Source organism: Acanthisitta chloris, unplaced genomic scaffold, assembly GCF_000695815.1.
Source record: "Acanthisitta chloris isolate BGI_N310 unplaced genomic scaffold, ASM69581v1 scaffold2675, whole genome shotgun sequence".
Taxonomy (NCBI): Eukaryota; Metazoa; Chordata; class Aves; order Passeriformes; family Acanthisittidae; genus Acanthisitta; species Acanthisitta chloris.
The window spans coordinates 22364-44684 of record NW_008674115.1 but is presented as its reverse complement, the minus strand read 5'-3'; the positions used below and the strand labels follow the sequence as shown (position 1 = coordinate 44684).

Sequence of the window (22321 nt, the reverse complement as noted above, 5' to 3'; positions counted from 1 at the left end):
ACTATTCCAACTACTTTTAATATTTTATTAACTGTTTTTAATGAAGTGTTTCAAACTGGAAACAGAAAATTGCTTTTTAAAAGATTTCAAACTTAATTTTTTCCGCATTCTTTTAAACAATTGAATTCAGGTCTTGATCAGAAACTCCCTGTGCAAAGTTCCTGATCTGATGAGTCAGTCACATATTGTGCAACAAAAAGTGTTTCCTTGAAAAATCCACTACCAGGTTCAAGCATGCTGACTGATAAGATGTTCTACTCCTCAGATGAGCAAATTAAAACATGATGGTACTTTATGAAACAAATGAGACATCCCTCTTTTTTGTCATCACCTCTGGTCTAACTCTGTGGCTTGCTGAATGACTTCAGCTCTGAAGTAGTGACTGGAAGATGTGCAGCAAGCACATTGTCGGTTCAAGGCCATCCCCTGTATGCTGGTGTTGCCATCAGCATTGCTGAAGCAGTAGAACTCCAGAATGTGTTTGGTGGGAACTGTTAACATCTCTTGTCTCATCAGCACCATGGTTTTCTGTGCTCCTATCCACTGAATGCAGCTGTGCAAACCTACTGAAAGCCACAGATTTGCTCCAGAAGTCTCCCTGATAGAGGTGGTTTGTACAGCTGTGTCTGAGGGGATAATCTGAACCTTGCTCTGTGTGGAAGAGAAGAGTCTTCACTTGGTTCTTTGGGCAAAACCACAGACAGTGATGTCTCCTCTGGCTCCTGATCTGCACTCAGGAGTAAAACCATCTGCAGGTCTGAGCCTGATTTAGCTGGGGTGGGGGCAGAAGCTGTGCTGGGGCACTGTCAGGTGTCAGGTACCAGACCCAGCTCAAGCTGCATGGAGAAGTGTGTCTCTGCTGTTCCTAGACACTCGAGGAAAGAAGAAACTGCTTCCTTGAAGGAGCTTTTTAGTATTTATATTCTTTGTGGAATGGCTTCATCTTCTCATGGCAATATTCTTGCACATCTAGTGCCTGTCAGTAACACACAGAGGGTGGTAGCAGCTATGTGACCACTTTGATGAGTGTCTTCAGTGAGACATCTGTTGCAAAGCAAATGACTCCGCTCTGCAGAAAAATGGCACCAAGTATCACACATACACAGGCCAAATTCCCATGTCCCAAACAGTAATCAGGTAATGTACTAAAGAAAATATATAAATTCAGATAAACACCTTTGGTGTCTGGCAATCACAAAAGAAGAATTCAGTGATTTCATAGATCTGGAGCTGAATTCAAGGCAGAAAAGTGGCTACAAAGCTAACTACTTCCAGAACTAAAGTTTTGTGCTTTTTTTTTTGCTTTGTTTTGTTCAATTGACTTAAGTGGAGCTATGAGATATGGATGAAATCTTTTACGTACAAAATGTCGTAGCAGAATTGGTCCTAATGGTGAAAAGAATTTATTCGGTTTTGTGTTTTTTCCAAGCGTACCTTATGAACTCATCACAAGTGAAACAAAATAAATTAAGTTCTATCAAAGTTACTGCAGATGAACTACAGGCATGGATAGAGGTAGGGTACAGTATGTCTTGCTTTTAGAGTGCTTTAGAACTGCTGCTGCTGATAGGACAGTATCTATTCAGGTTAACTAAACAGTTGTTAAAGAATATGAATATTAGAGTCGTGGCAACTATATACTTCAAAATAAATTTCTTTCTTTAATTCTGCAAAATACAACCTTTTTCCTTTCCGTGGGCAGTCAACTGCAGTCTGAGTTCATGACAGTGGTAGCCCTGCAGGTCCCATGAATTAAATCCCAGGCTGGGGAGTGATGTCATTCCCTCAGTTCTTTTTTTAATCTCCTTTTTGTGCTGAGAGCAGCCATCTGTCCTCCTCCAGACAATGACAGAAGCAGCTGTGCACGGTGTGCCATCAGGAACAAAAGCCTCTGCTTCATACCAGAGGGCAGCAAGCCACAGGTCACAGAGGCAGTTATAAGGATATCAGGGTCAAATGACACCTGAACAGAAAAATAAAACTAGGATTATACGGCCTTTATGTGTTCATTCACTAGCAGAGAAGTGAGGTCAGTCTTTGTCTGAGTGTTTCTCTAATGGCCGTGGGAAGGCATATGTGTTTTCAAGGATAGCCACACAGCTACTTACCCATGGAGGAATGGGGTACCAAAGACAGCTTCAAGCAGAGGGCAGAGCAAACATGACACAAAACAGTTTTTTCAAAGAGAAAATAAAGCAGCTTGGATACATTCTGGTACTTTCTGCAAGTTCAAAGAGTGTGATCTCAAGTGGTTTGCGTATCCTATAACATGCCCTTATAAAAGCTCAGTGAACTGTGCTTTTTCATGTGCAGTCCATAGCACACAGTAGTTTCCTTGCTGCTTTGTGGGAAAAGGGAAGCTGAGTGAGGGCCAAGCTGCTCAGAAGCCTCATTCAGGAGAAGTTGGTTGTGCTTTGAGCAGCTTTTTCTGCAGGGTGAGCTGGAAGGAGCTAGAGGAGGGTACATAGTCCATAGAACGAAAATGTCCAATCCTGCAGGTGCCTTCCTACTGTGGTACTGTCTACGTGTGGCACTAGTCCTGTCCCAACTATTCTCTTTCTGATATTCATTTATCGTATAGTGAAACAGGTAAGTGTGAACCCAGAGCCTTCTGTCTCTTCATTAACCCCACATCACTTTTGTCTGCATGGATTCTTACTGTTTCTAAGCAAACACATTTTTAAGCCAGAAACAAACCAGGGGTCATACAGCCTTACCACTTCTTTTGGGATGACAGTCCAGGATTTGACCCTATCTGTCACAAATAGGGTGACATTCCTTGAAGTTGATGGGATAGAAGCACATATTTCACAAATGGGTAAGCTGTAAACACTGTACACTCCCGAGTCATGGGAACATGTCCTGGGATGTTCATAGATATACAACTGAGATCAGACAAGCCATAAGACAACCATGCCTGGGCCATCACCAAAACCAGTGATCCTCTCCATGCCACAGTTCCACGTGCGTATGTGGAAAATGGTTCCCTGTTGCCTTTTTGTTTTATTACAATGCAATTCATAAAGGATACTGAAATAGAAGTTCACAGTCATAATGCATGACATTTTAATAAAACTAGCATTTCTCTCCTTTTTTTTTTTGTTAAGTGCTCTTGTTTCAGGGATGTTAAAAAGTATCCTTTCAACTTGGAAACATGTTGTGTTCTTATTTGCTAATTGTCTACTTTGTGTCCTAAATGGCATGAGTAAGTCCTTTCACCTTATATTGTCTACCTTGTTTATGCCTTTTTTTTTAATGGGAAAAAGTCACAAGATGCTGCAGTAAAAGGAGACAGAAATACTCCTAATGATGGAAAACACATGACTACATTTCTAGGTCATTGTACTGTGTTGTTTATCTGAAGGTGCCGTGACTGCTGAGCAGCAGTGTAATTCGGTCATGCGAATTAAGTTTGAGACTGAAGCTTTAGAGTTCCTTCACACCACCCAGAAACTGCCAAAACTAGAAACAAAATCCTGTTTGCCACTTGATGCTGATGTTGGCACTGTCCTGCCTGCAAATTGCTTATCATTCCCATCTCCCTATGAGCGCTAAATGAACACAGCATCACAACATTGAAAATCCTCTCCTGAACTGTTACCATCCAGGAAGAATCTTATAGATGGCCAGTTTTTTAGACAAGATGATCACCAATTCATGAATCATTGGTTCACAAATTATTTGTTCTCTTTCAGTCTGCATAAATCTCTATTTAACCCATAATAAAGTCTTTTGTTTTAAGCTGTATTAAGCTGGGGCAAAACTTAGGGTTCTCTGTTGGTTGCTGAGACTGCCACAGCATACTTTACGTTCTGGCAGCTCTGTCGGCGTCGCTTTACAGCTCCTCCAGAGATCAGCTGGCTCTGCCGAGCGGTTAGTGGCTCCGGACATAAATGCCATTGCTGTCTGACTGTTGTTTCTGGGAAATTTTCCTGAAGCCCGTTTTCCTCCACATTTTATCATAATCCCAGGAGGGGCAGATTTTTCTTCACTGTATGAACAGGCACTATGACTGTGGTCCATAAGATTCAGTTTAGAGTGTGTGCTACAAGCCTGAGTTGGACTCACTCCAAGAGAAGTTTACTCTCACCAACATAAAGTATCAGAACTCAAAGGGAGAAACAGAATAACTTTCTGACTTTTATTTTTTATATTGTGGGGGGATTTTTTGTGTTAGGTTTCACTGTGTACAGAGACGATAATCCGTTATTGTGTTGCTTTGAGATAACACCTGACTGTAGGGTGTAGTAGTGTTTGAGATAGATAGAGAAAAGAGAATTATCCCAAACGTGAGGGTGTAGGTGTTTGTGCAGAGTGCTGTGTATACATTTGGGAGTGTAATGAGGCATACAGTCAAACATCCAGGCCTTATGCCTACCAACTACACAACATAGTAGCTGTATGGCACTGGGATTTAATATCAAGCTGACATTAAACAGACTTAATGCAACCTCACAAAACACGGTCCTCAGTTTAACCTATGATGGAGCATGGCACCCAATCAGCTCCTTCAATGCACCAGCAGTTATGGTTAATGATAACCACACAAGAGTAAGGCAAAAGGGCCCTGAGGGCAGGGCCACTGTTGCCTTTGGTGCCTCTAGCCCCATTGCCATCCTTTCCTTCTCCCCTAATCCCATCCTTTCAAGAGCACTGTGCTGCACTCACAGGAGTCACCCTTCTCAGAAGGAACATTCTTGCCTCCCTCCCTCTCCCCAGACAGGGAAGTAAAAGTGTTAGCTTCTCCACTTCTTTGTGGCAGCTCCACAGGTTTGGCTCTAGTTCAAGCTTTGCAATCTCCTTTCAGGGCAATGATGGTTCTAATCAATGGCAAGCTGGCTTTCCTAAACAAATGGCTGTTTCTTCAGAAAGCAAGAGCTTCATAGTGAAAATGTAAAAAATACAAGCAGGTCATATAGGTGTATAGCTTATATGGTGCTCAGCCAGCACCCACTGGGGGTCCGAATAAAAACTATAATGTTGAGGATATTTTTTTTAATCTCTGTCTCTTGACTAATAGTCCCATATATTGCAGACAGCATGTATCACGTCCTTCTTCAGAGAGTTCATTGGATGTCATATTAAGTTCATTGTGTTGCTAGGCTATTTCACCTGTGGGTGAGATGTCAAAATACTGACTGCCTATATAGTCAGCATTAGAAATCTGTGTTAATTACAGACTGATCCCTCTACAGTTATACTTCTTGAAAAAGTTCATCTAATGAGCCCAGATAAACATACAAAGGTGCAAGCAGCTGCATAACAAATGATATAGTAAACAGGGTATGCCATGTTTCCAGAGCATGAGTTTTAGCCAGTCTAAAGTATGGAGAGTATTGATAACCAAAATAAAATACAGTTATTAATTTTTAAGTGCTTATAGATATGGTAGAGGCTGATAAAATAAATTATTCCTTATTTAATTTATTCTAAAATTGAATAGGTAACAGAAGAAAATAGTTCAAAGAGATATTTATTTTACCTAATTTTTAATATCTTAAAGTAAAGGTATCTATTTCTACCTGAGCCATTGAATTTTCTTATATGATCCATAAATATCCTGCAAGAAGGCAATTCAAGTTCACCCATTTTAGACCTGACCTGTCATAGAAGAGGATGAATCACTGTCTGGAGGTTTCTGTCTTTCTCCTTTGGTTATAAAGCAAGAACAGGTTACTGTTTTAGATTAGACACCTGACATCCTGACATACATCCATCCATCCATCCATCCATCCATCCATCCATCCATCCTATTCTTAAATGTCTATTTGTTAGAAAATACTCTGTTAAATGCATCATCATGGACAGAATAACAGAATCATTGCAGCTATTTTCCTAATATCAGGATAAGTACTATGTTTGAGTTTTGTTTGCCTACAGACCAGATGTTATCATAGATATGCATTAATTTATAGGTGTGATAACATTATTCATTCACATACATTGCGGGCAGTCACCTTCAGTCAGTTACATGTGTTCTATCTACATAGAGAATAAAAAATAATTCAGAAATCAATTCAGTGTAGTTTCCATGGAAAGCACTATTGGCAGATGAAGTAGCTCCTGCCAGCCCAGTGGGGGCTGTCGTTCTGTGAGGGATCTGGTGTTCCTTTTCCTCGGCAGCAGCAGCAGTGGCAGTGGTGTTTGGCTCTGCTCTCATCTGCCCTGGTTAGTCCTCATGCCTCTCCTGTTTCATCCCTTTGCTACTGTTTCGGTCATGAATATTAAGCACAGAGGAGAGGATCATGAACTTGGCCAGGAAAATGTCATTAATAACCTTGACAAGTATGGAGATGGATTGGGAAGGATAAAGGAGAGAGTGGGAGGAAAGGAAGTCGAGACAATAAATAGGCTAGACCTGCTGTTACCATGTTAATCTCTGCAGGGTTATTTGAGGGAATTGCTGTATTAGTTCATACTATACCTAGATCCTTTCCTTACCATTTCTTCCTTGATACTGGCATTATATTTGTAACACAGTGCATAGTGATTATAGTTTACAAAGTTAAGAAAACAAAATTCATATATTTAATGCAATGGTGAATGGGAAATACACAACTTAATGCATTAAGTGATACAATTGCCTGACAATATAAAAGCTTTTAGTCCATTCACTATTTTTTAATTGAAAATGACTATGTAATTGCATATCTCTTAATGTGACCGCCAGTTGTTGTTCCAAAGTAGACAATAGTTCAGTATATTAATACTCTATAAGAGGCTTACAGCAACTATTTTTTTTTTTATAATAGTCTCACTAGTGCCTTCTACAGTATTTTACCTCTGGCTGTTGCATTGTTTGATTCACTACATTGTTTTGAGAAAAATAATCATGATGCATACAGAAAAATCTGTTTGAGGAGGAATTAGAAAGGGGATCTGAAGTTTAGGGTAGATTATATTTCCATTTGCTGTAGGTAAATTCTGTCTTATCTGTGAGGGAGGGAATCAAACACCCTGTCAGAAAGAAATGCATATAAATGACAACTGGTCGTTGCCATGCTAATACATAATCAATCACTTCAATTTAGGAGAGGTGTAAATATTATGATTTTAATAACTTTAATGTCAGAGTATGTACTGCAGGAGTCCTCCTAAATGAGCAGTTCCTTTTGCTCTGAAGTGGGCTATATGCAAAAGATAAGTATAATTGGTGGTGATGGAAGTCCAACCAGGCTCTCCAGAATAGGAGCCCAGTGTGGATAATCCACTGTCATAAACACTTGTGAGTGTTGTTAACAGCTGCTCAGAGTCATAATTTGCAGAGGATTTATTAAAAAAAAAAAAAAGAAAGTTGAAATGCCAAGTAATAAAAAGCAAAACTATAGATAAATCTTAATCCTTTAAAAAAAACCTGTGGTGCTTTGTTTTTGAATAACAGTGTCCAGTTTACTGAGCAACAGCTCACCTCGAAGTTTTATGCTGAAAACAAGGGACTGTTGGGATTTGGGTGAGGAATAGGCACCCTAGAGGTGTTTCAATGGACCTGCATTTGGGGGAAACTCTCAGGGATTGCAGTTACAGCTCTGTTGAACAGAGGGTGGCAGCCAAATAATTCTAATTATTTTTTTTCTATTTTTGATTGCCTGTGAGCAAGTAGACGGTGTTCCCAGCAAAAGCAAACCAGAGACCAGCAGCAGCCTGGTTGCTGTGTGATCTGACTCTCCCTAACCCCTGGCCTCATGTTGTGGATCTTCCCAGCCCTGCTCACCTGACTGGTGTCAGGAGCCTTCCTGCCAGAGGGTGGGTTTCTTTGGACAGTGGGTTTCGCAAGATCAGGTTGGCAAGCATCACTCTGCTGGCATCATGCTTGGCTTTGTGTTCAGCATGTTTTCTGCTTGGAGCTTGTTTCCTCCCACTGTTTCAGCAGCACAGAAGCCTTTTAATGGCAGGTCCCAGTGCTGTGGCAGTGGGAGGCACAGACTGGCAGCACTGTGGTATGGCAAAGGCCTTTGGCTGACTGGCCTCTGCCACCATATCCCCTTTGTGCCCTGTCTCTTGCTAAGAGATGGCTTCTTTGACGTTGTGCTCTGAGCATGTCGTGGGAAGATCTCTGTGGGAGAAAACTAGGAAAAACCCAATAGCTGCAAGATTCCTGCACTATGTGTCATCTCCACCACGTGTTTGCAATTGAGCAAACATAATCAGTCTGGCAGATTACTGAGAACTCCATGCCTGCAAGGAAACAGGCCTCTCTTTGACCTATGACTGTATCTATGTGCAGCGTTAAGTGTATTTAGTTAGAGATCAGTCATGGATTTGTCACAGTTCCTCATCGCAGAGAAATCTCCTTTTCACTTGTGTTGTCCAAGGAGACATGCCCGTGCCACTCCTCTTCCTGCCATAGTTGTGTCCTTCAGCAGGCAGAGCTGCAAGCCAAGGACCTGTCACTCGATAACCCCTCTGCCAGCCACGGGTGGGCATGGTGGTGGCTGGGAGAGAGGAGGTATCACTCGCACAGCATCTCTTCCCACCACGCTGGAGCTGGCACAGAGGAGCCAGACGGCACGCGGAGTTCCCCTACTTCTTACTTCCAGCCGTAGGGGAACTCTGCACTTCCCACACGACTACAACAGAAATCATGACACATGTACAAAACCAAAAGCTTTTCATAGTGCAGTTTGTTCTTTCCTACCCCCAAGGCTTTTGTTAGCAAACAAGATGCCAGTCTTTGAGGGGAGAGACAATGGTGTGGTTCAGCTCGTGTTGCCGAGGCTCACTGGAAATGGCGCAACAGCTGGGGTGTCGTCTTCCCTCCTCCCACCCCTTAATTTTATTATTCTGGTTCAGTGACATTTATTTTGCTATAAATGCCTAATTTCCTGTACAGTACATGTGCTTTGCAAAGAGAATAGTAAATTAAAATTATATGTTATGCAGAAATTCTTTGGTCTGAAAACAAACAGAGATGACCCATATTTGCCTTTCAGCCTTCACTAGCTTAGACACTCAGTGACAATCAGCAATAATATTTTTAGCCACTGGCATTCTACTCTTCAGCTGCAGACTAACTTGCTAAGTTGAACAAGAGATGCTCTTTAAATGAATTGACACCATGTGCAGTAAATTTTGTATTAAGGAAAAGAAAATGGATAAAAAAGAGCACTGGGGTGAGCCTGTGGTATCTGTATGTTTGAACTGATTGCTGCTGAGAATTTGTTATTGCTGAAGTTCAATGTTATATTTAGAGAGGGAAGGGGTTGTATATGTGATCCAGCTCATCTCAGTTTTGCAGCATCATTTTAAACACCAAACATGTTAGGGCTTTGTATGATTAAGCTTCTTAAGAGGACACACTCACTGTTGGCCTTCTGTACACATCCTGTGTTTGCAAGGGAACCCACTAAACAACCGTCTAAACAGGGCTCAAGCAAGGCAGATACCCAGGGGATAAATAAAATTGCATATATGATAAACAGTAAATACTGCTCTACCTTAGTCATATGAACTGGTTTGGATGAGTTGTCCTCCCGAAAGCCTATTTAAGTTTAATGCTTCTGTGCGAACACTCAGTTTCCATTAAATATGTCTGTATGTCTGATCCCAGGATGACACTCTCATATGCCAAAAATAGTTTAATAAATAGAAATTCCAAGATGTATCATCATAAGCCTGTCACTTGAGTATCAAATCTGCCATATTATGTAAAAAAAATTGGTTATATAATGGGATTTTTATCAGTCGAGTGACATAAATGCAAATATTAGAGCATTATTAGGAAACCGACCTCTCTGACTTTGGATCTGTTATGCTGGAAGTCAGAGAAAAAGTAGCTTATGTATATATGGGGATTTAAAGGCTGTAGCTTCTGAGGTGTCTGACAACTCAGAGCTACTTTGAAGGGTTTCTTCCAGATCAATGTAAAAAAATATTTTTAATGGCACTGAGGAAAGAAACTGGAGTATGATAAGAACTTCAAGCATCTCCAAGGTTTCCTTCATGATGGCCCAAACTGAAGCCATTGCTGCTGATGGGGTCAGAGATGTCCCAAGACCCAGTACTCCTTACCTCTTGAAATACATGAAGAGAAAGCTGGGGAGCTGTAGTCTGTCTGCCTGCTGGAAAGCAGATAAAGGTCCTGAGCTAGCAGAAATTGGGACTCACTGACAGGAGGACATATGGAAGAGCAGCAGGGATTTCTTGCAGGCAGAGCAATGTTCATACATGCATCACAGCCAGTTGTCACTCATGGTCAGTTAACAGTGCCAAGCCCTGGGGAAGGGCTGAATGGGCAGCAACTGCTCAGGGAGCAAAGGGTTTGTGTGAAAGTCCTCCCTACTGGGGAGCAGAAGCTTTGGAGTATAGGAGCATGTGAAAATTGTTGTTGTGAGTTACCTAGAAAAGAATGGAATTAAATAGGCTATACATAGAGGTAACTGAGAAGCTGATTTTGCAGGTTGCTCAACTTCTTGAAAACCCTAAGTAGGCTACTGTCTGGAATTGCACAGCCTGATGTTACTGACGTACAACCATCTGTCCTCATGGGCTTTCAAATCAGGAGAGCATCACTTTTACTAAGAGCAGGCAGTCTGTATGGTGGAGGGTTTAATAAGCGAATTAGATGAACTTTCTGACTTTGCAGCCTGAGGTAAAAGCAGACGGGAAAAAATAGATGCAAGGTCAACTTCACAAGTTAATATAAGTGAATTAAATACTTTAATTTCACATATTTTCTGGGTTAGTTGAAATGGGGCAGACTGTAAAAGGATGATGTGCTCTTTAGTGCACATCTTTAGTGTTTCTAGTTCAAAGAGGAAATTTTCCCAGAAGTGCTGGTAACCCCCCGGTTTACTCTATCGCAACATCTGAAGTCTTAGGCACACCTTAGAGAATTAAATCTTACAGTGCTCTGCTGAGCAGGTGACTCCTATCCTCCTCTTATAGATGGAGAATTGGCATACTCAAGTAAAGGAGCAGAAGAGAGGAGCTTTAGGAAAAGAAACTGGTGGCAAGGGGGCACTCAACATGCTTCCCAGGGAAAGCTCGGAATCACACATCTGTGTACTGGGGTGGGGAACTACCTGTTTGTAAAGAACTGGATCACATGTGCAAAATAATACTTTAGCACAGACTGGCCTGGATCCTGATACCTCCTGTCCCTAGGCTTTAACTAGGAATCAGTTTCCCCCAAAATCTATAGATGCAGGTAATCAGAGCAAAGGATACCTGCTCTTGCTGCCTTGCAGACACTGTTCTGCAAGCAGGGCTGTGTGTATGGGCTTCCTACATCCATGTGAAGCTCCCCTGCTGTCTTCCCTCGACTGCTGCACAGAGCTCCAGGGCTTCCAAGCCTGCATAGTCCCAGCTGGGCTTTCAACTTTCCCTGGCAATGGGCAAGCTCAGTGCTACCAAGTGCACACTGACAAAATGCTCTAGTTTAAAATGTGGCATAAAAGTGCTATTAATGCTTGTAGTGCTGCTGGATTTTTCCCCTTGTACAGAATATGAAATAAAAAAAAGAGATTTTTCACCCTGTAAGATTAAACAATCATCATGGTTTTAGGGGCTTAATCTGCTGGCATGCAGACTGCTGGCTGATAAGTCTCTGAGTGTAATTGGATCCAGCACTGGATTCAGTTGTGTGGGCTTTCCTGGGGCTTTTTGTTTGTTTGTTCATTTTTTAACACACAGCAGAGTTGAAGGGATCTGTCCCTGGAAATGCATTTGGGGGTGAATCCTTAACATTGTGTGTCCCCCCAGCCAGTAATTCAGCAGCACCTAGCTGGAGACCACTGCTCAGGGAGAGTAGGGGGGAGGCTGCTCAGTCTATGAATTCGTGCTATTGTTCAAGACACACATCTGCCTTAAGAAATCGCACGGCACAGGCCGTTACTTATTCAGATGCAGAAGCTCCTTCCATCCCACAAGACGGCCCATTCAAGTCACATGCCAGAGGTCTCAGCAGAATGGGCTGCAGCTGCTTCAAATCTGCTGTCTAACATCAGAAGCAGTTGGACAAACTGTACTGTGCTGACTACAGTCAGGCTCCCCGGCGCCGAGGAAGACAGGGAAAAGATTTGGGATCCCAGCACTATGTTTTCAGAGGATCTGTGGCTGGAAAATGAGAAAAACTGTGCTGTTGTTCACAAGTCGAAACGAGGAAGGAAACGCCAAGAGCTCCTGGCTGTGGCCCTGGGGGTGAAGGTGGGAGTCAAGGGGGCACTTTTGTGGCAACCTCTGAAACTCTTTGCCTATTCACAGATCACCTCCTTGGTCAGAAGAGCAGCCTTAACTCAAAATGACAACCACTTCAACTATGAAAAAGCACACAATTTTAAGGTAAGCACAACTTGCTATTATTATCAGCTAAAAAGTTCTGTTTTGATGCCTCACGTTTTATTTTTTGCTGTGATGAGGTTTGCATGCACCTATTTGTATTAGCTCTAAGAAAAGTGTTGAAAAACTGCATTTTTCTTTGTACTTGGTTTTGCTGCTCACTGCACTACTTGACTGGCAATTTAGCTCTTTTCCCCAGATTCAGTTTTATTTTTATTATTTAGAAACAAAGTACTTCCTATTGATTGTCTTTTATCTTAAGTGTATCTGCTTTTAACTGAGAAAAAAAATCCCCTTTTCAAAATCTAGCTATTATCAGAAGCCAGTGGCATTTTACCAGCAAACGTTTTGGACCATTTCTGTTTTCAGAAGAAGTTGAGGGAGCTCGGGTGCTTCTAACAATAAAGCAGAGCACAGCAGTTAGTATTGTCTCCCAGCTTTTGTTCCACCACCATATGCTAAGGAAATGCTCTCAAAGTCCCACTGAGCTGTAGTATCTGAGCTTGTGTTTGCTTGTCAAACTAAAACAAGTCACTGGACAAACACAAGGATGTTTGAAAGGCTCATCTTTTTGCTGTCTTATACATACAAAATCAGATTCTTAGTTTCTTTTCACCAAGTGCTGTGTCTGGCAGGCTGCAGTGGGGAAGTGACTCAGCTTTGGAAATGGACCTTCCAGGCAGCCTGTATTAAAATGTTTTGCCAAAAGGACTGTGCTGGTTTCAGAGCTTGCCAGCCAGTTACCATATCTAATGCTGTCAAATTGTGGTTTGATGCTTATCGGGATAAGCATTGAGAATAAAAGGCAGCAACAAGACAAGAAAGGAATGTATCTCGGCTTTGAAATCTCGGTTTAGTGAATGCTCCTTATGGATGCAGATCTGGGTCACTGTTAGAATAGTTCAGCTCATTAGCAGAACAAGAATTTTCTGATTTTCATCTAGGGCCTGTCAAAAAAGGAGAAGCACTGATTAAAATAATTTCACTTATTATGTGGGTTAGCTAAAAAGTTTTCCTTCGTATTTTTCTACATGTTCTGCTGTGCAGACATTGCTGTCCTCTGCAGTGCTTCTGCTGTAGTTGGCAAATCAATAATTTAATATTAGTGAGCAATGCTAATAATAGCATCCCTCTTCTCATTCCCCTTCCTTGACCCAGTCTACAGAGAAGTCAATATATATGTGTCTGATCGGCACTGAAGGAAAGCAGGGAAATACTCTGTGTTTTCTTGCTTGGTTAAGCCAGCTTTGATTCTTTCTGGGCTTTGCCCTCATTATCATTTTAATATAAAAACTATTTTAGTTTAACTAGGAAATATTTTCTCATGACTGAGACTTTTTTTTCACTTTGACCCATGCATTCTTTCCTCTTCGAAATTTCCCTTGTTTTGGCTTTGATTTATAATTGGACATGTGCCCAGTTAACTTTGCATTTGCACAATCTAGCTGTTGTACAGTGTCTGTTCTTTTCTGTTTCAAAAGAGTCATAGTTTAACTGGAAAATCACATGATTAAAATAGATATGTATTCAAAGGCTTGACAGCAGAAAATTATTGGTTTATCCTAGTAAAAGCCTTAACAAAACTTAGGGAAGAAACACTTAAAAAATAATCATCTAGAAAGGTCAATCGAAAGTGTTACATCAGCTTAAGCAACAATATGTCCACTATGCAAATACAGTTAGTTTTCCAAAAGAATATATGAAAACACATCTAGTTGTTGAACAGAAAATATGGATAGAATACCTGGAATAGAATATTTAGATTTAAAGATGGCTAAATTCCAGTCTAATATCTTTCATATATTCACTATTCATTTCATAAAAGGGTTAAGAAATTGCTTTAAAAAGATAGAATGGCTTTATGGGTCTTGGGGCAAAATTCTTAATGGCTTTTGACAGCACTCAGGCTATGATGATATGGGATTTGTCTGAAGGACAATGCTATTTTGCAGACATTCAAAAAGTTGTCTTCCTCATTTTTAGGTGAATACTGATGTGTATTGTATCATTCAGCTCAGTTCCTAGGGATAAAGGTTACGTGTCACAGTGTCCCTCATAATCTTGTCAAAGGCAATTCTTCATGAACGAACAGACACTTTTTAGCTCTTGTCCTTCAGCCATGAAGAATCTTAAAAAAGAAGGGCACATTTTTAGCGAAGCCAATGAGATTTTTGTAGATCTTACACCAAAGATGTTACCTACTGAAAGAACAGAGGAGCAAAAGGAAGAAATAGACTCAAGGCACAAATTCAGAGCAAGGATTGCTCTCCCTTCATCCTTGCAAAGCTAAGACAAAAATTGAAGAGCAGCGTTGAAGTTTGGAGCATGAGGGTACCAGCTTATGCTCTTCTGAGCATCCATGCTTTCTCAGTCAGCCCCTTTCAAATTTCTAGTTACTCAAGGCAAATGAACAAAAAAGATTTAGTATCAAGACTGATTTGTTAAGCTGGGTTCATCCTGAGCACACCACACAGTCACATGGATTTAGGTTTGGAGCTGGCGTCTGTCTGGCGGGACAACTTTGCATAAGCCAGTGTAGACATACCGTAATTCAGGAAAGAGAATAAATCTCTGAAGCCCTGTTTAGAAAAACACAGAGATATTTCTCTAACTATGTGAATGTCAGCCTAACTGGATCACAAAGTCCTCTTGCATCTTGCTATAGTTAGGATCCAGCAGGCTCTTTGCGATGTGTTTACCTGCCAACTTCAGTGGGGTCCCAGCTGGTGGTGAGGTCAATCTCATGCCTGAGGGCAGCAGTGTGAAGTTTGGGGGTGCTCCATGCTTTTTGTTCTAGGCTGGGAATTCATGAGAGGGCTTCTGTGCTGCTTTGAGTAAGTGAATACAGCTGAATAACGTGCATTTACCACAATACTGTGCCTGTTTGCCACCATAGCATGGGCAAATCCCATTTGCAGGCAGGCTAGTGGAGCTGATTACAGACAAGTCAGAAGATCTGCTGGGAGAGAGGAGGCTCTGGGATAAATTTCCCCTGTCTTAAGCACTGCATATAATATTGCTTCTGGAAGACAAAGGGTTTGGTTGAGACATTTTTTACAGATATCACAAAGATTATGTGGATTCATTTAAACAAAAATAACAGCAGGGTCAGTTTTTCTTCCCTGCAAATGGCTCAGGTTCAGAAGGAGTCCACAGGAGACTAGAAATGTGCCTATGTTCAGGCAAAAGTGAAAAAAGCTTCCTGTCTTTGGAGGCAAATAAAAAAGTCTTCAAACACAGTCACATAAACAACAAAATTGTCTCAGGAACAGCACTATATAATGCCAATAAAAAAACATGCATTTCAATTCAAGGCAATTTTTTTTTGTTTCTGCAATATTGCTTAAGGCATTATTTTGTTTTGCCACTGTACTGCACTCCTTAACTTTGGTTCCAGTTTCTCCCTCTGTGAACATGATTCAGACACAAACTAAGAGTGAGCAAGGTAGCACCCATGTGGAGAATGTTGCTGTGTGAAAGCAAGGGCACCAGAGGGGCGAAGGGTGAAGGTGAGAGCACAGGAAGGCAACAAGAAGAGACATGCAGTGTAGTGTTGTGTGAGATTGTCCAGCACAGAAGAGACAATGAATGTAGAAAACAAGTATTCATTGAAAGAGTATGAAAGACTGAACAAGGAAAGGACAGTGTACAGTCTGAAACATCAGTTGGGGCTTATTTGAAGAAATAGTTCCCTGTAAATTATTTTTAAAAGTTGGAATTATGCGTCAACTGTAGCCCAAGCGTATGCTGTGTATACACAGAGAGGTCTCCTGAGGCAGCAGGATTGGATAGGGATCAGCAACAAATAGTTCTTGATCATATTTCCAGAAAATCTAAGCCCAGTCCATTTCTAATGATGCAGCTACAAAGGATGGGGCAAAACCTAAAACCCATCTCAAAAATCTAAGACCTACTGTTACCTCCCCCCATTTAAAACAGAGATGAGGACAATCTTGCAGACAGAATTCCCATTTACACCATTCAAAAGTGTTGTGTTTCTAAGAACAGACTTTCTCCATTATTTCTTTAAAATCAATGACAAGTCATAAGAGACTCAGTTAAAAACTGCATCTTAAGAGATTTTTTTCCACTTTCATCTAGAAGCATTCGAAGAGCTCCCTTTTTAAGTTAGAGATTATTTCCCTGTTTCAACTTGGCCAGAAACCACCAAGACTAACTTTTCAAAGGGTGTTTCAGCTGGAGATTTGCCATTTGCGCTAAAATGCAGATCTGTGAAAAATTGAAGTGAATGAATAAAGACAACTCAACCTTTGAGGGCCACCAAGCTGAATGGAACAAGGGAAGGGTGCGCTGTCAGCACTTCTCAAATGGAGCCCACAGTCGGCATTGATGACTTTCCAAGTAATGGCAGGAGAAATCAAGGAGTAATCAGCTACCATTTTCAAAATACGCAACAGTGAGATCAGCTGAAATAAGCTTTATGTAAAGTGAGCAACTAGGCCCCAAATATCCTAGCAACTGCAAGGGACTTTATAAATGGTGCATTTTTAAAAGTCCTGACAGAGCTTTCTCAGTCCCTTCTCATGAGGTTAGCTCTTGTAAACTGCTGCAAAGCAGAAGACACAGTTAGCTATCTTCCCACAGCAGATGATTTTCACCCACAATTAAGTACAGGTGCAGACCTACTAATTATGTGGCTTTCAGTCTAAAAATGGCAAAGATGCAGGCATAATTAGTTGTGTCTGTAGTTTTGCATCCACTGAAAGTCACATAGTGCATATGACTGAAACTTGGGTCAACAGCTGGTGTTGTGTATAGCCATTTACCCCCATGAAAAGCCATGTCTGAAATTCATGCTGCCCACACTGCAAAATGAAATAAAATGAAATGAGGAAGAAGTACGTGGCTATATATATCAATGTATCTATCTCAAACTTTATTGCAAAGTCCAGTTTCACAGAGACACACATTCTTCTGAGAGGTAAAATGCACTTTCAAAAAATAAGTATGACCAGTCAGACATTCCAGTTTTGACCTTTCACTGTCAAAAGGGAGGAAGAATTACTATTGCTTTAAGTTTTATTTGACTGTAAGTAGTTGGTTAGGAGCAATTTGTAGTCAGGCTCACATTTTTATCTCGAAATCAGAAAGAGAGATCTGTATTAAAATCACAATACATCTTCCCAGACTCCAAGTACAGGCTTGTGTAGCTGTGATCCTGCAGACAAATGGGGGAAAAGCATTAGCAAGCCAAATGCTTGGCCTAAAACTTCACAGTTTATCTGAAAAGGGCAATGACCAATTTTTTACTCTATGAAAAGCAAAGAGCAGCCTTCCCCAGCCCAGGGGGTGGAAGTGGCCTTTCAGCCATCCACCCGATGGGTAAACAAGAGCAGAGAGAAGGAAAAGAACGCATTAGCAGCCAGAGTGTGCATGATTTATGTTTTGTTAAGCTCAATTAAGTCTCTGGCCAGAGCTAGCTCATGCCATGTCCATTCACACGGGCATAGACCTCACTATTTACTCTTCATTTCAATGAAAATGAGAACGGTCTTCCGCTGTAGCCTTTGGAAAAGGAGTGGTGGAAGCAGTGGTGGTGTGAGAAACTTGGCTGGGGAGCTGTGGGCTCTGTCAGCACACAAGTCATTTTATTCCTCCTTTATTTACTCATGTGTAGACTGTAGCAAAATAAAGTTTGGTCTACTGAAAAAGAGCATACTGACATCTCTTCCCTATGTGAGTTCAGTTTATTTACTAGAGTGGGGAATAGTGCTGTCTGCTTTTATCTACAGTTCCTTGGATTATTAGTTTTACGTTTTTTTCTCTTGGTTCCCTCCCTTCCACTATAGCTAGAATGTCAGCTAGCAAAAATGATTTGTTGTCGGTGTGGTACACAGCCCAGTTCTGTTATGTTAAGCCTATTGAAAGATAAACTTCAAGATCAAAGCACATTTCTGTTCCCATGGTTTATTTCATCTAGACTTTGGAAGGATGTGGGCACTGTATGCTAAAGATTTACTCCTACTGAGTCTTCTGTTGTTTATCCATTTCAGTTGTTCCATCTGTCAGACCATCTGCCTCCCAATGACCCCATTTCTTTCCCCCACCCCCATTTGTATTACAGGTCCATACATTTCGGGGTCCACACTGGTGTGAATACTGCGCCAACTTCATGTGGGGTCTCATCGCTCAGGGAGTGAGGTGTTCAGGTAACCCTTCAGCATTTTCTGTCATCCTCTTGAAGTGCTCAGACATCTGTCCCACCCCAGCCTGCACTCCCTGCAGGAGCAGGGGCCAGGATTTCTTTACAGAACAAGGCAAGAAATCCTCCCACACAAGTTAGAGCATTTTCATCTTCTCCATTAGCTGGTTTAGAAATTAAGTCACCAGCCCTTGGTTGCTGAGAGTGACATCTTTTTGGTAGTACCTTGGTCCTGTGTGTGCCTTGGTGTATACATTAAAACCTATTCATTATGGTTAAGTTATCCCTGAATGTTTTTATGTCTTAAGAAACAAGCACTGGAAATGGCAAAGCCATCCTGCAACTAAGCTTTTAACTCCTCTTTTTGCCACCAATTGCTGAGAAGTGCCCTTGTCTGCAAAAAGACTGCCACATGTTTCCTATAAAATTACCATGCTGCAAGCCCAAAGTATCCCACCCCAAGGTAAAAAAAAAAAACCAAAATGCAACCTTCATTTTCCATGAAGGATTAGTTTTCTGGTGCCTCTATAACTGTATTAGCATTTTAATAGTGTCTTAATTATTTTAAATTTGTTGGTTCTTCTGTGAAATAAGAAAAAAAAAAAGATCTTGGAAAAAAGCAATAATCATCACATCATGAGGTTTTGGATTCAGCAAGTGGAGTTGTATTTGGTGCATTGCAAATGGGTTTTCACAATTTCTTTCACCAGACCTGCAATCATTTCCAAAAGGTGTTTGTCTCACCTCTGTCTTACCTTTCCCTGCCCTGACCTCCAGGCATTCCCAATGACTAGTACCAACCCTGACATCTGCCTTTCATGGATAGAGTAGGTGGCCGTTACCCAAAGTTTAGACTGCAGTTTGCAAGATCAAAATACCTTTCACAAATGCAGTTTTAATAAGTGCAGTCTCAGCTACAGCTACATCTGGTCTACATGAATAAGGGTAACACAAAGAATGTGAGGACATTAAAAAAGAGGAATAGTAGTTTGCTTTTCAAGCTATTTGACCTTAAACAGAAATATGCAAAACCTGACCTCACTAATGCATAGCAGCGTATTTGTTCCCATACATAAAATATTAAACTTATGAAAAGGCTTATTTATTTAGTATGAAACATAATACTCTCCCTCATTAAATTACCAGCATTTGATTCCAGGTAGACAGATGCATTTGGATTTAACTTCACATGCTTGGACAACAGCACTGAAAACAATGCAGGGAAGTTCCTAACTGCAGCTGCTCACATTTGTTTAGAATTCACAGAACAATAATATATTATACACTAATAACTGTATGGAGAAACACACAAAGCCCCACCCAATTCCATTAAACATGTAGGTGTACTTGTATATGATTTTGCTTGATTAATATTTTATAGAGTATAATACTGAAATGTGCTGCAAGTAATAGAGTCAAGTTTACATTTTTAATAGCTTGATATTAAGTTATCTCAAAGGGTACCGTCAGTGATGGGCATGACTGGGAAGGCATTAAAACAGGAATCAGCTATGTGAGATAATGCAACTCACGATGGTGGTGTTTACTTTACTGAAGCTTATAAATTCATTTGGCTGAATATTTGAGTCTATTAGAAAAATTCAATTTCTGGAGGTCAAGCAGAGATGTTAAAGTTAATAGAAACTCAGACATGCACCTGAGAGTGGGATTCAACTCTGGAGTAAGACACCAAGAACTATTTGTAAAATGAATCACTTTTTTACATCATGCCTTGCACAGCATTTTATATGCCTAAACTGACCTACAGACTACACACAGGGGACACTTTAGTCACCAGTGCAGTGATAAGCCAGGGATGGGGAGTCTGCTGATATGGCAGAGTGAGCCAAAATGTGACACTGCAGGAATGTGGAAGGGGGAGAGTGAGGCACGCTAGCTCAAAGCACTGACCCAGTTTAAGTGCTCAGGTGAATCTTAGATTCTTCAATCATGACCAGTGCTAAGCCACAAGACAACCAGCAGAAGACAGTCATTACTGTGCCAATTTTATTCAAGGCCTATATAAAATACCCAGAAGATAAGTCTCATGTGTTCAAATGCAACACCTTGAGCTATGTGTCCAGTAATGAACCGATGTAGACTGCACCAGTGGTCATCTACAGCTCAGAGGGTTATAAGGAACATCCTGAACTTTATAGCTTTTGAACAACTCACTTTTCTCACCATAAAATTTTTGCACATTTCCATGCTTATCTTTCTCATCTCCATCCTGTTTATTCTGTCCTTGCTGACTGATGGGGAAGTTGTGCCCATTTCTTGGTGTGGACTGAGGAAATAAGTTGTTAGACAAGACCTATTGGCATTAGTATTAATTCACTAACATGGCTAACTTTGCTTACAGACTGCGGGTTGAACGTACATAAGCAGTGCTCGAAATATGTGCCCAATGACTGCCAACCAGACCTCAAGAGGATAAAGAGAGTCTACTGCTGCGATCTCACCACACTTGTGAAAGCCCACAATACTCAGAGGCCAATGGTTGTGGATTCCTGCATTCGGGAGATCGAAGCAAGAGGTTTGTGTTCTTAGGAAAGCAGCAGACACAATGAAATGAAGATGACTTGAATTATGTGCTAAGCTAGAACAGGGTAGTATGCTTATGCACACTGAGGACAGGATGAGAGAAGGGGTTCCTTTAGTGTAGGTGATAGATTGCTTTCCATTAGCTAGTAAAATTAAATCATGGCATTTCGTAATGCAATTTCCTGGAATGCTTTCTGAAAACATGTCAAAACATGTATTATGTTACACTTCTGAAGGGGTGAACTTTAAAGTGAACTTTAAGTTCATGTTTATGTGTCTTTTTCCATTACTTTATTTTAACATACCTAAGGACACATCCAATTTCAAAGTAATCAGTTTAAATCAAATCCATTATTAATAACCTTTACGGACATTATGGGTAAGAGAACACAAGTGACTGGAAGTGACTCAGACAAGTGAGGTCACAGGCTGTGGTGTGCTGTGGTTTGTCTCAAACTGCTCAGGGTTTTGCATGATGCTCAGTTACTGACTGATGGATCCTGTGACACAGGCAGCATGACACAGCCAAAACCCAAATTTGGACAGGTTTTTGGGACACAGACATGTGCCAGATTGAAGAAAAAACATATCCCCTCCAACACAATACTGTAATAATCATGTATTTTTCTTTGCATAGCAAATGTGTATGTCGTGCTGCCCAATAAGCCAAATTTTCCTGTTAGTCACAGCTTCAGCACAAGAATCTCATAATCTTGAATTCATGGCATCCCAGTAATCTGCATAGCAACATACTGATACTAGCCATAGGGATTTCAAAGCCACGCATCATCTACTGAATTGAATCAAAGATTTACTGGTAAATCCCCTGCACTGCTCCATAAAGCTCTACCAGGATTATATCATCATTGCAGGGACAAATAGAAAGAATAGTACGGACTAAGACAGAAGAGCTTTACTGCATGATAGAGCAGGAAGCTACATTGCATTTGAGATCTAATCACTTACTTGTACATTTATTGATTAAGATAAAATCTGCTGCTTGCTCTCTGTTTTTTCAGCATCTTTATATGTCTTTAATGGCCATAGAACTATGAAAGATTCTGATTTTGTTCTGAAGAGCACAAAGTGTATTGGAACTTATAAGTAGGTTAGCACTGTGGATAGTCACAATAGGGAATTCTACGATTAAAATAAATAGCATGTGTGTAACTCAGCCTACTCTGTTGAGCTGCCCTGCATTTCATGTTGGTGTGGATCAATGAGGGGAGAGTTGTGCAAGTGAGCAGGTCTCTTATGGTGAAAGAACTACAGAAGGAATGTACTGATGTGAACAACTGTATCCATCACATCTATCAGCTGTGCGTAAGTAAAAGCTGA

General features: G+C 40.9%; 1 protein-coding gene across 7 annotated transcripts in view; it reads left to right on the top strand.

The window, feature by feature from the left end:
• Positions 1-11841: 11841 nt before the first annotated feature.
• The window catches only part of CHN2 (chimerin 2), a 24988-nt gene continuing 14508 nt past the window's right edge, over positions 11842-22321 (top strand). For 2 of the 7 annotated variants that reach the window (XM_009075195.1, XM_009075194.1), the window contains exons 1-3: positions 11846-12279; positions 18362-18446; positions 20802-20975. In XM_009075195.1, coding sequence (XP_009073443.1) covers positions 11887-12279; positions 18362-18446; positions 20802-20975 — 652 coding nt within the window. In that variant the 5' untranslated portion in view covers positions 11846-11886. Of the gene's footprint in view, positions 12280-18361; positions 18447-20801; positions 20976-22321 lie in introns of all 7 variants that reach the window. The other 5 variants (XM_009075198.1, XM_009075196.1, XM_009075199.1 and 2 more) reach the window with 3 other exon arrangements.